The sequence below is a fragment of the Ranitomeya imitator genome, chromosome 3 (assembly GCF_032444005.1).
Source record: "Ranitomeya imitator isolate aRanImi1 chromosome 3, aRanImi1.pri, whole genome shotgun sequence".
Taxonomy (NCBI): Eukaryota; Metazoa; Chordata; class Amphibia; order Anura; family Dendrobatidae; genus Ranitomeya; species Ranitomeya imitator.
In genome coordinates this window covers 131172513-131190228 of record NC_091284.1, presented here as the reverse complement: position 1 = coordinate 131190228, position 17716 = coordinate 131172513, and the positions used below count along the sequence as shown (strand labels likewise).

Genomic DNA, 17716 nt, shown 5'->3' with positions numbered 1-17716 from the left:
AACTTATTAAAGTTTTATATTTTATACAAAAAAGGTTCAGTGCTTACAATAAGAAAAGGTATAAAAAATATGATAATAAAAAGACATACAACTTATGCAAAACAGTATAAAAATAAACAGGAGAAACTTACAGAAATTATCTAAGAATGTAGATTGGATCACACCAGCTTCTCAGGCTGCCCCCATTATGTGAACACAATTCTCTGTATTCAGCCTTAATTTATAGCTTGGTCTGGAGGTCAGGTTTCTAGACCGCCCCCTCAGGTTAATATTATAATTGCTGGCTTTTTGATTGGGCCATGGCTGCGCTACTAATGAATATATTATTTTTCTCTTGAGACACCCCGTATAAAGGTTCTCACGGATAGATACCATCAGGCCGCAATTAACATCTCCCCTCCCAAGAGCTAGGAGGTGTCAAATGTTCCCTTTCTTCTTGGCCCTAGCTAGACCCCCAGGTGAAATTTGTAGACAGAGATCTACTTGTCTCGGGGAAGTACATATTAACACCATGGTGCGACTTGTAGCTTTTAAGACAGGTGTTACATTTGCCAGTGACACAATAAATCTATACATAGTCCACTGCACACGTGTGTATATATATATATATATATATATACACTAGATGGTGGCCCGATTCTAACGCATCGGGTATTCTAGAATATGCATGTCCACGTAGTATATTGCCCAGCTACGTAGTATATTGCCCAGTAATGTAGTATATTGCCCAGCCATGTAGTATATTGCACAGCCCACGTAGTATATTGCCCAGTCACGTAGTATATTGCACAGCCACGTAGTATATTGCCCAGTCATGTACTTTATTGCCCAGCCACATAGTATACTGCCCAGCGACGTAGTATACAGCACAGAGCATATTGCCCAGCCACGTAGTATATTGCCCAGTTAGGTAGTATATTTCCCAGTGACGTAGTATATTGCCCAGCCACGTAGTATATTGCCCAGTGACGTAGTATACAGAACAGAGCATATTGCCCAGTCACGTAGTATATTGCCCAGTTACGTAGTATATTTCCCAGTGACGTAGTATATTGCCCAGTGACGTAGTATACAGCACAGAGCCACGTAGTATATTGCACAGCGACGTAGTATACAGCACAGAGCCACGTAGTATATTGCCCAGCTACGAAGTATATTGCCCAGCCACGTATGTCACAGGTTAAAAAATGAAAAATAAACATCCTCGCCTTCCGATCCGAGGGCCCCTTGTAGTTCTGTCGCCTGTTTGCCAGCTTCCGGTCCCAGGGTGTGATGACGTCGCGGTCACATGACTGTGACGTCTTGGCAGGTCCTTCTCGCGCACAGGCGCGCAGGACCTGTGATGACGTCGCGGTCACATGACCGTGACATCATGGAAGGTCCTTGTTGCATACCATCTTTAGCACCGGAGGAGCGGGAAAGGTGCCGGAGGGTGAGTATATGATGATTTTTTATTTTTTTAATTATTTTTAACATTAGATGTTTTTACTATTGACGCTGCATAGGCAGCATCAATAGTAAAAACTTGGTCACACAGGGTTAATAGTGGCGGTAACGGAGTGAGTTACCCGTGGCATAACGCGGTCCGTTACCGCTGGCATTAACCCTGTGTGAGCGGTGACTTTGGGGAGTATGGAGCGGGAGCTGAGTGCAGGGAGTAGGGAGGGACTAATCGGACTGTGGCCGTCGCTGATTGGTCGCGGCAGCCATGACAGGCAGCTGGAGAGACCAATCAGTGACTTGGATTCCATGACAGACAGAGGCCGAGACCAATGAATATCCGTGACAGACAGAAAGACGGAAGTGACCCTTAGACAATTATATAGTAGATATATATACACACATATTTCACCACAACTTCATTTTTAATTGGAGGTATTTGCTAATATTATTATTTTTACACCTACTACATATTGGGATAGGATCTTAGCGATGGGAATACCCCTTTCACCTCTCAGGAAATTGAATCTTGTAAGACAGATACCAACACTGAGCGCTGACTTTTTTTGCGTAGGGTTGTGTAATAGTACTTCTCAATTGCTGATTCAGGTAAATTTAGAATTTCCGGCTGCGTTTGATCATTTCCTTCCTATGCAGCTTAAACATGAAAGAACGACTTCATCACTAACACAAACCGTTTCTAAGACATCGCCTCCACTTCCTTCTATTTTTGAGCAGGGATTGGACACTTGGGAGTTTACATGCTGTTTGTTGATACTGGGCTTTTTCCTTGTCAGAGAATTCCCTCCGCCATCTGGGATTTCTGCTAGTCGTACATTCGCAGGCAGCAGCAATAATTCAGCTTGTTTATTGGCCTTAAGTGACGGTAACAAATCCTCGGCCGCAGCTTTTCTCCGTATCAGCATTAGTGCTGAGGAAATCTAATAAAGGAGTCAGCGGAGAAAAGCAAATGATGGAGATGGAGATGCGCACAGGTTACTGATCTATTAAGTGGTTTGTCAGAACATAACAGATTAACTATGTCTTCCCCTTCTATTTGAATACATGTAAAATAAAGTTATTTCCCAGGATCATATTTCTCCATTAGTTTTATAATATTGTCATGTAATTTCTTTATTGAAGGCCAGATTCGGCTTAACATGTTTTATGCGACAAAGTAAGAATATAATAATTATATAACAATAGAGGATTAAAGTCCTGTACAAACTATAGTCATTATTCACTATATGGACAAAAGTATTGGGACACTTACACTTTAGCCCAGTATTTCCCAAAATCCAGTACTCACGGACCCCACCGGTCATGTTTTCAGGATTTCCATAGTGTTGCACAGGTGCGAGAACTCCTGATTCCTTGATGATACTTCCACTACTTGCGCAATACTAAAGAAATACTGAAAACATGACCTGTGGGGTCCGTGAGGTCTGGAGTTTGGGAAACACTGCTTTAGACCTAGAGGATCTTGTATGACATCCCGGTCTGAGTCCATATACATTGATATGGAGCTGTTACAACTTCCACTCTTCTGGGAAGACTTTGTGCAAGATTAGTGTGTATGTGGGATTTTTTGTCCATTCATCCAGATGAGCATTTGTGAGATCATGTTCTGATGACGTCCATCTGATGCTCGGCATTATATTTGGTGATGTAAAGCTTTGCCTGAAGCTGCTCTGGCATGAAAACTCATGTCATGTAGCCCCTGATTTAGTTTTTGTGCTGAATGTTAAAGAGAATTTATATTCTGAGAGCGGCATGATGTAGGGGCTGAGAGCCTGATTCCAGTGATATGTCACTTACGAGGCTGTGTGTTGCTGTTTCAATAAAATCCGTGATTTATCAGCAGGAGATTATCACTACAGGAATATGTGTCTGGTGCCTCCTAGTCAACTGCTTTGTGTAACCCCGCCCTCACCACTGATGAGCAGCTTTCTGTCTATAAACAGTGTACACAGAAAGCTGCCAATCAGTGGTGTGGGCGGGGTTATACAGAGCTCAGCATTCAGAGCAATGCTAGATCTGCAGCAGAGAGAACAGGGATTGTATCAAGATTACAGTATACAGACCAGTCAGTGACCCATCGCTGGAATCAGGGTCTCTGTTCCTACATTATGCTGCTCTCAGGATACTTGTTAAAAACCTGGCGACAGATTCTCATTAATGCTGGAGGAGGTTTGGACTTTTGCAGTTATTGTGAAGCCCAGCACTCAGCGATCGCGATCTGCACCTTTACGTGTTCTCAATTTCATGGCGGACTTGCTGCGATTCCTTCCTCTTTTCATTAATAGCACTCACAGTAGATTGCGGAATATTTAGGAAGCAACAGATTTCACAAACTGACTTATTGTTATGGTGGCATCCTATTACAGGACCAGTCTGAGAGTCAGTGAGCTCCTTAGAATGAGCCATAGTGTATATCATACTATACCATAAATCTAGCAAATGTGTGACTGGTGACCATACTGTAGCGTACTAGATATGACCCTACTGTAGTATATAGAGGACAATGATGACAATACTATGGACAATAGTAACTGAGATTCAAGGATTGCAACAGAGAAAACTGTCATTGCATTACTCTCTTATAGACACCACACTAAATGAGCACATCTGTAAGATGCCCATATAGTAGAGTGGTAAGGCAGTGAGTGTTTGGGGTCTGAATATAACAACCAATCAGTGATGTGGACGGGGTTATACAGAGCTCAGTATTCAGAGAACTGGTAGGTATGTGGCCGATAAAGCAGTTTTTAATCAAAATTGCAGCACCCAGTAAGGGAATCAGGGTCTCTGCCCTTATATTATGCTGCTTTCAGATGACCTCCTCACTGTATATTCTCCCATTACCCATACAACTGCCTTTTATAAAACTTATTCTGCTCCTTACATTAATCACTTGCTGAATACCTATATTCTCCTTATTATAGCGGTTAAACATTTTCCCTTCTCGGTTCTCGCTTTCCCGAATTCAGCGACTAACGTGAGAGGGAACAAATACAGAAGGCGGCGATTCCCTGTTGTGCCATATTGTGCAGTAACCTTTTGGAAATATAACACGTGGGTGGAAATGTTCACGTTAATGCGAGCTCTGTATATTCCGGCAGGTCTCCGAACTCGTGAAAGAATACAAGAGAGAACAACTGACTGTGTGGGGTAATGCCGACTACGAGATTGTGCAGAAGTGCCACCGACAGGTAGGGCAGATTAACCGTCTGTATAGCCGTGTGCCCCTAGTACCGACTCACTCTGGATGTAGTAGAGTTCAGAGCCTCTTATCCAACAAAGGGATTATTTTTCTGTCCTGTTTTCCATATAAAGCTTGTTACCATAAGTCCATGGCTTCCATATGATCTTAGTTATAGTATTTTGTGTTTATTCTCATTATCACAGGAGTTTCTGCATTAGGTGCAGCCACTAGAGACTAATATGTTCTGGACATTCTCAATCCGTATGTTCCCTCCTTACAAAATAATAACACTTAGGCCGGCTTCACACTTGCGAGTTTTACGGACGTAAGAGCGCAGAAACTACGTCCGTAAAACTCGCAAAACATACGGCACAATTATTCTCTATGCCCCTGCTCCTATCTGCCGTATTAAACTGATCAGTATTATACGGCTTTCTACGGCCGTAGTAAATCGCAGCATGCTGCGTTTGTCACCGTATTGCGCAAATTAAACGTCAATGAAAGTCTATGGAAGCCCCAAAAATACGGATTACACATGGACCAGCAGTGTGACTTGCGAGAAATACGCAGCGCTGTTAGAGAGAAAAGCCGGCAATTCATTGCGGTGTACAGTAAAATCACACTGACAGCTTACAGTAGAATAGGTAGAATAAATGTGTACACATAGAATAGGTATATATATATATATATATATATATATATATAATGTCAGTGAGACACATATATGTATATATATATTAATATTTCTTCCAGCGCTAGACAGCTTTAAAGCCGGTAATTCAATTGCCGGCTTTTGCTTTCTCCTTCCTAAACCCGACATGATATGAGATCTGGTTTACATACAGTAAACCATCTCATATCCCCATTTTTTTTTGCATATTCCACACTACTAATGTCAGTAGTGTGTATGTGCAAAATTTGGCCGTTCTAGCTAGTAAATTAAGGGGTTAAATTGCGGAAAAAATTGGCGTGGGCTCCCGCACAATTTTCTCCGCCAGAGTAGTAAAGCCAGTGACTGAGGGCAGATATTAATAGCCTGGAGAGGGTCCATGGTTATTGCCCCCCCCCCCCCGGCTAAAAACACCTGCCCCCAGCCACCCCAGAAAAGGCACATCTGGAAGATGCGCCTATTCTGGCACTTGGCCACTCTCTTCCCATTCCCATGTAGCGGAGGGATATGGGGTAATGAAGGGTTAATGCCACCTTGCTATTGTAAGGTGACATTAAGCCAGATTAATAATGGAGAGGCGTCAACTATGACACCTATCCATTATTAATCCAATACTAGTAAAGGGTTAAAAAAATACACAAACACAATATTAAACATTATTTTAATGAAATAAAAACAAAGGTTGTTTTAATATTTTATTGAACGCCCAATCCAATCACTGAAGACCCTCGTTCTGTAACAAAAAAACCCATAATAAACCAACAATATCCTTACCTTCCGCAGATCTGTAAAGTCCAACGATGTAAATCCATCTGAAGGGGTTAAAATATTTTGCAGCCACGAGCTTTGCTAATGCAACATTGCTCATGTCTGCAAAACCCTGGAGAATGTAGGTAAAGTAGGTCAATGACCTATATTTACCTGCATTTGCGGTGAGGCGCCCTCTGCTGGCTGTTCCTAGATCGTGGGAACTTTCCTAGAAAGCTCCCTGGCTCGAGTTCATATGAGGACAACCAGCAGAGGGCGCCCTCTTATGATGCACTCCTCCCATCAAAGTTTTTATCCTCTCAATATATTGCATTCATCATATTAAACAGCACTGTGTACTTACAATTGCTCATTTTGCCTTTCTACCCTGATAATTCTTCTCTTTTCTCCACTGTATGTAGAAACAGGGAGTCTCTTGTCCCTGCATTTCAGGTTTTAGTCACGTGCTGTTCTAGACCTAATGGAGAAAATAAATAACTTGGTAGAAAGGCAAAATGAGCAATTGTAAGTGCACAGTGCTATATAATATGATGACTGCAATATATTAAGATGATAAAATCATTGATAGGAGTGCTTCTTTAATGGCTTGAGGTGCTGGGGTCCTGGGTTCAAATCCCACCAGAGACACCATCATTTGTATATTCTCCCTGTGCTTGTGAGGTTTTCTTCAACACTCTTAAAGGAACATGACATGTCCCCAAACACTGCTAAGCTCCACATATGGGGTTACTTTACAGGTTAATGATATTCATTCTAAATCAGTACGGCCGCCATACTGAAAGCCCGGCTGCCAGGATAAAATGAACTTCATTCCTCCCTTCAGTCATAGAGTTGTAGCAGGCGCGGCTTCAGTCACTGCTCAGTATGTAGTGAGCCGCTCACTATACCCACGCCCCGACACTGACTGACAGCCGTCTCTGTACTGATACACTGCTGTCAGTCAGTGCTGGTCGCACAGTTACAGCCGCCGCTGAGTGGTGACTGCAGCTGCGCTAGCCGCTCCTCTGTGACTGAAAGCTCGAGGCTGCTGGGAGGATAAAAGATCATTTCCTCCCAGCAGCTGAGCTTTCAGTGCGGATTTAGAATGCTATCACTTGCAGGCTTAATTTAAATTACTTAAAGCTGCACTCCCAACAAAAATGTTATCCTATAAACCTTTCTATACATGTTTAGAATGAATACGCCCCCCATTTGTGACTGCTTCTATCCCGCACTGCATAGGGACAGAATAATATTCCTGGTGGACAATAGGATATGGAGGGATCCATGTGGGATTATTGGACACCAGAGCTAATCTCTGTCATCTACTCAGGACAATTTTGGTCGGAACATTTTCCCTTCCAAAAACGTCTGCATTTTCCCTTGGTTGTTGAGAAGATTCGTGGTTGGTTTCTGGTAAAACCAGCCGGAAATTGACCATTTTTAGACCTATGACACGGCCATTACAGGGGAAGCCAGGAAACAGTAGCAATGGGCAGCGATTGGGTCTTTGTTTTGACCAGTAAGACTGCTGTTGCGGAGGCGAATCTCTTTGTCTACCTCAGTAACAGTAGGTGATTGGATTAAGTAAATCCCATGTGATCCATTGTTTTTTATTGCAAGCAGAAACAATCAGTCATAAAATAAAAGCAAATGATGCTGCGCCGGCCAAGAAGCAGCACACAAAAATAATAACATGTACCATACAGTTGTGTGAAAAAGTGTTTGCCCCCTTCCTGATTTCCTATTCTTTTGCTTTTTTGTCACAATAAATGTTTTTGATCATCAAACAAATTGAAATATTAGACAAAGATAACACAAGTAAACACAACATGCCATTTTCAAATTAACCCCTTAACGACAAGGAGTATTTCAGTTTTTGAATTTGTGTTTTGCTCCTCTTCTTCCCAGAGCCATACATTTTTTATTTTTTTTTGGTCAATATGGCCATGTGAGGGCTTGTTTTTTTGCAGGACAAGTTATACTTTTGAACGACACCATCGCTTTTAACATATCGTGTACTGGAAAACAGGAAAAAATATAAGTTCCATGTGTGGTGAAATTGCAAAAAAGTGCAATTCCACACAGTTTTTTTTTACCATGTTCACTAAATGCTAAAACTGCCATTATGATTCTCCAGGTCATTTTGAGTTCATAGACACCAGACATGTATACGTTCTTTTTTTATTTAAGTGGTGAAAAAAAAAATCCCCCCAAACATTTGCAGCGATCACGTGACAGGGCCACCAATGGGCGGGATCCGAATAGGGGGAGTCCGACGTGGACGTACTATTATGCCCATCTTCAGAAAGGGGTTAAGGTCTTTATTATTAAGGGAAAAATAAATCCTAACCTACAGAGCCCTGTGTGAATAAGTGATTGCCCCCCTCCTCCCATTTAACACATAAATTAACTGATGTTCAGTTCATCACATCTTTAGGAAGCTGAGTTCAAATTCCCTAGCCACACGCAGGCCTAATTACTGCCACACCTGTTCTCAATCAAGAAATTGCTTAAAGGGAACCTGTCACTCCCAAAATCAATGGTGAGGTAAGCTCACCGTCATCAGGGGTTTATCTACAGCATTCTGTAATGGTGTAGATAAGCCCCCGATGTAACCTGAAAGAGGAGAAAAAGATGTTAGATTATACTCACCCAGGGGCGGTCCCGCTGCGGTCCGGTCAAATGGGTGTCTCAGGTCCGCTCCGGCACCTCCTATCTTCATTCCATGACGTCTTCTTCTGGTCTTCACGCCGCGGCTCTGGCGCAGGTGTACTTTACCCTGTTGAGGGCAGAGCAAAGTACTGCAGTGCGCAGGCGCCGGGCCTCTCTGACCTTTCCAGCGCCTGCACACTACAGTACTTTGCTCTGCCCTCAACAGGGCAGACAAAGTACGCCGGAGCCGCGGCGTGAAGACCAGAATTGGACGTCATGGAATGAAGATGGGAGGCGCTGTTCCGGACCTGAGACACCCATCGGAGCAGGACCGCCCATGGGTGAGTATAATCTAACCTCTTTTTCTCCTCTTTCAGGTAACATCGGCGGCTTATCTACAGCATTACAGAATGCTGTAGATAAGCCCCTGATGACGGTGAGCTTACCTCACCATCGATTTTGGGGGTGACAGGTTCCCTTTAATGAGCGTTGAATTAAAAAAAAAAACGGCGTGGGCTCCCACGCTATTTTCTGCGCCAGAGGGGGAAAGCCGATGGCCGGGGGCCAATATTTGTAGCCTGCTATGAATATCAGCCCGCAGCTGTCTGCGTAGCCTTTACTGGCTATTAAAATAGGGGGACCCCCCAAAAAATTACGTGGATTCCCCCTATATTTTATAGCCAGAAAGGCTACGCAGACAGCTAAGGACTGATATTCATAGCCTAGAGAGGGACCATGGATATTGCCTCCCCCCCCCCGGCTACAAATACCAGTCCGCAGCCACCCCAGAAATGGCGCAAGATGGCGTAAGATGCGCCAATTCCGGCACTTAGCCCCTCTCTTCCCACTCCCGTGTAGCGATGGGATATGGGGTAATAAGGGGTTAATGTCACCTTGCTATTGTAAGGTGACATTAAGCCGGGTTAATAACGGAGAGGCATCAATAAGACGCCTATCCATTATTAATCCAATAGTAATAAAGGGTTAATAAAACACGCACACATTAGGAAAAAGTATTTTAATATTCTTCATTTAACCATACTTGCCATACTTCAGCGCCTGCAAAAAACGTAAAATAATAAACCGCATACTACCTGTCCGCCGTAGTCCAATTAATAACGAGTGTCCCACGACGATCTCCCCTATAGAACAGTGACATCGGGTGATGTTACTGCTCTATAGGACCCTCAGTGACACACTGACAGGAGACAATGGCTCCTGCAGTGCATTACTGAGGTTACTATAGTTCAAAGTCTCACTTTATGGCAATTGCTGTGTGGGAAAATTTCTCACACAGCAATGCCAAAAGGGAGACTAGGGACTATTTTTTTACAGCGGCGGAGAAATACAGTGTGGAAGGATACCTTACTCCCGTCATTGTGTTCCTGGGGCCCCTGAAGAGCGGTCGCATCAGCTGATGCTGCCGTTCTCCACGGGAGATCGTCGTGGGACACTAGTAGATTTCTGCGGACAGGGAGTATATTGGTTGTTTGTTATTTTAATATTTTATACAGGTGACACTGGCTTTGGGGATCAAAATGAGAAGTAATGCTGAGTATGTACTCTATGTTTAATGTACTGTATGTCTAAATGTATGAAATGTATGTATTATTTATGTAGTATGTATGTAGTATGTATGATTTTTTTTTTGTTTTTTTGTTTTTTTTTTCATTCAACACATTAGCCAGATGATGGGACTACTACTGTTCCATCATTGGCTAATGTGTCAATCACTGTGGCAGGCATCGTCTGATGCCTGCACACACGCACAGACCCCCCGGCAGCCCGCACAGAGCCCCGGCAGCCCGCACAGAGCCCCGGCAGGCCCGCACAGAGCCCCGGCAGCCTACACTGAGCCCCGGCAGGCCTGCACAGACCCCGCCCGCACACACAGACACGCACAGTGTCTGCCCACACTCTTCCCCCCTCCGGAACAGGATGTAGAAGGACAGAAAGGGCTTATTTACATTCTGATATTTGTGTCCCATTGACTTGCATTGGTCTCGGGTATCAGTATTGGCGATATCCAATATTTTTTGGATATCGGCCAATCCAATCCGATACCGATACTTCTGGATATCGGAAGGTATCGCTCAACACTAGTCGTGACTTTAAATCTGAACTTTAATAAATGGCCGTGGCCATTTCCTCTAATTTAGTATCCACATGTGTTTAGGTAGTATTGTTAAGTATTTATGATGGAAAGTTTGGTCGACACCATATAATCCCATGGAAATAAAGCAATGCTTCTGTTTTGATCCTAGAACTGCAGCATTCCTCTGCTTTTCTGCTTTCAACGGGTTTTGCTCCTGGTTGGACTGTTCTATACGGGACTCCTGCCCTTCTTTCCAATTCGGGAACAGTTTTTAGAAATTCCCATGCCTTCTATAATCATGAAGTAAGAAATATTAACATCCTCTGTGTGTAATGCTGAATTCGTAATAAAAGGGGAGAAGCCAGCGCTGCTTGTGGTCAGAACTCAATACAAAAGTGCACATGCACATATTAATTTCTAACTGTATATCAAAATGAGACATTTAGCAAACAGTTGATCAATTCTTTGAGCCACCCCGCCATGCCAAGGCATTCTCATAATGGGGCTGTCCTACTCTACAATTTTTTTTATTCGCTGTGCCATTATGGCCTCCTAAATGTATTAAAAGCGGGACCATATTGAATGCAAACTGTACCTGTAGTGTTTTCTTGCCTTTAATACATTTAGGAGGCCGTAATGGCACAGCGAACATAAAAAATGTAGAGTAGGACTGCCCCATTATGAGAATGCCTTTGCATGGCAGGGTGGCTCAAATAATTGATCAATTGTTTGCTGAATGTCTCATTTTCAAATGCGTTTGGACCATAAGCAGCGCTTGCTTCTCCTTTTTTTATTTTGATAATGCTGAATTCCTACATTGTAAAAGCAAACGTCTATCATTAATCATCCATATGAATGCTACGTACGTAGTATATTTATGCATGTATATAGTAATCAGCCATAAAATTAATCATTGTTAATCTCTTTACAATGGCACTTATAAAGGATTAGAATACTATTGGAAGTAAATGAACTATCATTTCTTGTAGTTGATGTGTTGGGAGCAGGAAAATCGGGCAATCAAAGGATCTGAATGACTTTTACAAGGACCAAATTGTGATGCTAAATGGTTGAGTCAGAGCATATCTTAAATGGCAGGTGCTGTACAGTGTTCCCAGGATGCTAATATTACCAAAAGTGGTCCAAGGAAGGACTAGGGAAGGGAATCAGCGACATCTTGGGTGTCATGAATACTCAAAGTTTATTAAATGGGTCGTCCTGTCTAAAACTACTGTATGTGACTGCAGACTTGTGAACCCTCAGATTACGCGCACATCACGCTGTGAGGATTCTCTGTTGTCAGTCACATGGCCGCAAGCATGCAATATGAATTCTCCTGGCCAGATTCCGACTAGGCTGTTTCCGGTCTTAGTCAATACACTTGCACTGAGCGAAGTCGCAGCCAGTCGGATTGTATTAATATCGCATACTTGCAATAACATGACCAACGTTCCCAGTGCTAACAACAGAGAATCCTCACAGCGCGCAGTGCGCATGATGTGAGGATTCACAAGTCGGCAGTCTCACAGAGTGACTGCAGACTTCTAGTTTTAAACCGAACAGCTCCTTTAAGAGTGGTAAGCAGACGCTAGCTAGTCTAATCAATCCCCCAGAAGAGCTATTGTAGCACCAATAGGAGAGAAAGTTAATACCAACTATCATAGAAACTTGTTGGAACCCACAGTGCAGCTTTCACCATGAAAATTGATATATCATAACATCATGGACTTTTGGGCATCAGAACTGGACTACTAATCAGGGAAACAAGGATTCCTGGATCACAGACAGCCACAGCTGTATAGGTGTTTGTAATGAGACCAGCTTAGCTCTTCTGTACTGCCTCTCCCCTCACACTGACTGAAGTGAGATGAAAGCTGAAAATTTGTATTCCCAATCAGTGTGCTCTTCTGCAGTGCAATAATTGCTTAGGAATAGTTTTATTGATATGACGGGGTTCAAGGTGTTGACTTGGCAGACGGCATTGGATTTTATACATCTGTGGCAATGGAACTGAATGAATAAGCTGAGTGCAATGAGTAAGATGTGTGCACCAATTCTTTCGTCCATTTAGTGTTAATAACTATATAATTTCAGCCAGCACTCCCTATGATCAGCCAGAATATGGAGGCATAACACTGATTTTATAGGGCACCATGTAATGCTTCATTTCTGGAAAACTAAGGACTCATGTAGGTGTTTTCTCACTGCTAATAGCTGATCATAAGTGTTTCTGGAGTTTCTGCTTTTGTTCATCATTCATATAATTTGACATGTAGAAAACTATATATATCATCTCCACTTCTATCTAATACCATCATTCTCCCGCCACCTCTGAGAGCTACCTGTCTACCTAGAGAATAAAGGATCATCTACTTCATCTTCTTTATACCCATATACACATTACATCATCCAACCACCCAATGTTTATGGCCAGCATTAGTCCCATTGTAATATGCACTATAGTTCTTAGATTTTGGAGCAGTACGAGATAAAAATCATTTTTGTTACATACAGATTATGTCAGCTGACTGAAAATGATAATTTTACTAACGTATTTTTTTTTGTATCTTCCTGTAGGCTTAAAGATCCCTCAAAAATGAGCAAAAGTCACAAGTTTGTTGTGTGGCTAGCAGATGCGTAAGCAAAGCTTTACCTGTATTACTTTAAGGATTTATTTTAGAGTTTATTACATATAAAAACTAGATCGAAGCTCCACGGCACCACATCTCCAATATCAGCAGGCTGAACTGCTGGCGCGAGGTAGAACGGATTGGTCTGGTACTATAGTCTGTAAAATGCCGTGAAACCCACTCTAACTCCCAGATCTAGATAGTATTCACACATCATATTCACACATCATGTCACGGTCCGAGCACAGACTGTGAGACACATGATGTCCGCTAGTCTTCTGACCCAAACTTATTGGTCTATAAGGCTGTCACGTTCGGGTCAGGAGGCCACAGCTGATCCATCATTGTCCATGGTCAGACCATAACTCACCGTTGTGGTAAAACAGTCGTCTAGCCTTGATATTGTGACGCCCAGGAGACCGGGATACCCAGCACCCGACCAATGGGGTCTGTCTCTTAAGGGGGATGTCACGGGTGGCTTGACCCGGTGCTGTGGCCTCAGGCAATGCACAGTGTAAGGGGTATCGTGAGGGGACAGGCACTTACTTGATCAGCAGCAGGTTCTCCCAGCGGTGATGATCCCGATCCTGGATATTGGCTATTGTCCAAATGAAAGACTGAGGCACTGAAACGTTTAACCAGTTTACTTTAACATAAAGGGATTTACAACCAGTCCTGTCACCGGAGTCTGTATGGGAACTCTGAGTTACTTTGACCCTGCCGGGGTCTTCGCCTCTTATTGTACGCAATTTCTGTGTGGCCCTGCTGCTGTATGTGAACTGGTTGCCGGCCCAATCTGTCCCCTCCGGGTCCTGGTTCGACGGGCAACCCGAGTCCTTTTATCTGCTTACCCCTTCCAGGAGTACCGCTGAACTCTGTGTCTGTTGCTGCGTCCGGCCCTAGTGAAGCTGATATCACCTCACGTTTTTCCGGTTGCTGTATTATATGTAATGAATACAGCCACAGATCCGGTATCCGTCTTTGCGCCTGTTCTGGGTAGTGATTAATGCTACCCGGTTCTCACAATGTCCTTTTTCTCTGTCCCTTTTCTCCTCAGGCCGGTGATTTGGGCCTGGAAACCGTCATAGGGCTGTTAGAAATTCAGCTGTATGACCTCTCACTTTCAGCTCCTTAGCCCAACTGCCATTTCTTCTCTCAGACCAGAATGGATCAAGGGGAGTCTCTGGAGCTCCCCCTTCTGGCCGGAGGTGGTAGTGCAGTCTTGCTATTTTAGTATTTATATTTACTGTCAGTAACTATTTTTGTGGCAAATACCCCTAGGGGTGCCACAATAACATGTTAGAATTTATCGTGTCCACTACCATAACCAAAACATAATATTACCAGAATAAACTGAGCATTTCTCTTTACAAGGGGTTGTGCAGCGCCTCTTTTATTTCTGCATCTTTGTTGGTGCTACACACCGGGGAGTAAAGTTAACCAAACAACCATCCGATGGCCAACAACCATCATGCCAATAGATGTCTATTGTACGAAGGCATCTCTTATTGCCTGAAGCGGAAAAAAAACCACTGCACAAACTACCTCTATTATGTGTTGTACACTATTCTCACTGCAAATTTTAGGCTTTAGATGTGATGTGATGCATTTTTTATCTTCCAGATTAATTATGAGAAAGTCTCTATTTGAACATCTGAAAGCTCGAGGAATCCAGGTATGTTGAAAAATAATACATTTTCATATGCAATCAATTTGTATATATAGATATAATATAAGCACATGAGTCTGTATGTACCATGTTTACATATATACTGAGTGCATGTGTGTATGTGTGTATATATACAGTGGCATGTAATTGTTTGGACACCCCTGGTCAAAATTATTATGTTATTGTGAACAGCTGAGCAAGTTGAAGATGAAATGATCTCGAACAGGGCTAATGTTAAAGATTACACATTTCCTTTGTATGTTAGGCAAAAATAAAATAAATAAATATATATGTGTGTATTCATTTTTTACATTTTTAAAAATTACAGAAAGGAAAATGGGCCGATGCAAAAGATTGGGCACCCTTGGAGATTTGTGTTCTCAGATACCTTTGAGCAAGGTTTCAGACCTTAATTAGCCTGTTAGGGTTATGGCTTGTTCGTCTTTAGGAAAGGACAGGTAATGCAAATTTCCGAGCTTTATAAAAACCCAGCCTCTAACCTCGTGCTAAAAAACAGCAGCCAGGGGTTCTTTTAAGCAGCTGCTTAGCACTCTGAAAATGAAAATGGTGGAGGTCCACAAAGCAGGAGAAGACTATAAAAATTCAAAACGTTTTCAAGTTGTCCTTTCCTCAGTTCAAAATGTAATTAAGAAATGGCAGTTAACAGGAACAATGGAGATTAAGATAAGGTCTGGAAGACCAAACAAAATTTCAGTGAGAGCTGCTCGTAGGATTGCTAGAGAAGAAAATCAGAACCTCCACTTGACTGCAAAAGACCTTCAGAAAGATTAAGCAGACTCTGGAATAGTGTACCACTGCTGTTCAAAGACACCTGCACCAACATGGCCTTTATAAAGGAGTCATCAGAATAAAACTTCTCCTGCATCCTGATCATAAAATTCAGCTCCGGAAGTTTGCAAAAGAACATCTGAAGCCTGATGCATTTTGGAAATAACCAATTAGTGGGGAACATTTCACGGGTAGAGAGAAGAATGGATTCAGTGAAATTTCAACAAATTCGTGATTCAAACTTAACAGCATCTGTCAAGAAGCTAAAGTTGAAAAGAGGATGGCTTCTAAACATGAATAATGATCCTAAACACATGTCAAAATCCACAATAGACTACCTCAAAATGTGCAAGCTCAAGCTGAAGGTTTTACAATGGCCGTCGCAGTCCCCTGATCTGACCATCATTGAAAATCTGTATCTAGACGTCAAAATAGCAGTGCATGCATGACGACCCAGGAAGCTCACAGAACTAGAAGAATTTTTCAAGAAAGATTGGATGAAAATTCCTCACACAAGAATTGAAAGACTCTTCGCTGTCTACAAAAAGCATTTACAAGGTGTGATACTTGCAAAAGAGGGTGCTATTAGGTACTAACCATGCAGGGTGCCCAAACTTTTGCATTGGCCCATTTTTCTTTTTGCTATTTTAAAATGTAAAAGATTAAAATATTTTTTTTTCCTAACATACAAAGGAAATCTTTCATTTTTACCTTTAGCCCCTTTAGAGATCATTTGATCTTCAACTTGCTGAACTGTTCACAATAATAGTAATTTTTATCAGTGGTGTCGAAACTTTTACAGGACACTGTATGTATGTATATATACACAGTATAAAGGAGTTCCTCTACTAACCACCAGAAAAAGAAACCAAAATGTTGTATGTCACCTCATACCAATAGCACCTAATGGAGACTAGCAGTCCTCAATAAGTCTCATGTACAGACGTCTTCGGTCCCTTCAGCTTTCCTCTAACCAAAGTGCACACACTGCAAACCTTTCTAAACCCAGTAATGAATCTGTTCAATATCTGGACTGACTGAGATCTTCAGAGAAAACCAGGCCAGCAGGGGAGGACAAGCCCCGCTACCAAACCTGCCCATCATTCCATAAACATCCCGGCCGAAACCAGGAATTATCAGAGCCGTCAGCAAACAACACTTTACTAGGGACTTCCAGCTCTCCTGTATTCCCGCATTAGATACATGCATGTATGTATATGAGAGGAATGTTGGGGACTTAAAGGCAACCTGTCAGGTTGGATATCACTAATAACCTGCAGATATAGGGTTAAACTACAGGTTATGGAATAGCCCAGCGGCTGTTCTAAAGTGCAGCATCTATGAGTAATTGAACTGTATTCCTCCTGGGAGCCGCCATCTTTCAGTCATGCAGGTGTACTGACCGGCTACAGTCATGGTTTATTATATGCTATGAGCGGCAGCTGTAGACATTCCCTGGCATTCTGACTGACAGTAGTCTCCTCACTGATGCACTGCATAGCCGGCTTTCAGTCAAAGTGTCGCGCCTCCTCACAGTATTGACAGTGTCCCTCCCATGACTAAAAAATGGCGGCTCCCGGGAGGAATAAAGTCCATTTACTCACGGTCCCTGCACTTTCAGTACAGTGGTCAGACACCTTTATAACGCTGCTATCTTGCAGTTTGACCCAATATCTGTGAGGTAATAGCGTCATCCAACCTGGCAGGTTCAATCAACCGAGACCATTGGGATGAGGTAGTGCACCACTTAGGTTTTGTGCTCCTTTAGCATTATTATTATTATTATTATTATTATTATTTTTTAGTCGTGTGTTAC

General features: G+C 42.6%; 1 protein-coding gene across 1 annotated transcript in view; it reads left to right on the top strand.

The window, feature by feature from the left end:
* GDPD1 (glycerophosphodiester phosphodiesterase domain containing 1) overlaps positions 1-17716 on the top strand; it is a 117350-nt gene that overhangs the window by 94993 nt on the left and 4641 nt on the right. The window contains exons 6-9 of the mRNA XM_069761455.1: positions 4563-4652; positions 10982-11115; positions 13390-13449; positions 15066-15117. Coding sequence (XP_069617556.1) covers positions 4563-4652; positions 10982-11115; positions 13390-13449; positions 15066-15117 — 336 coding nt within the window. The remainder of the gene's footprint in view (positions 1-4562; positions 4653-10981; positions 11116-13389; positions 13450-15065; positions 15118-17716) is intronic.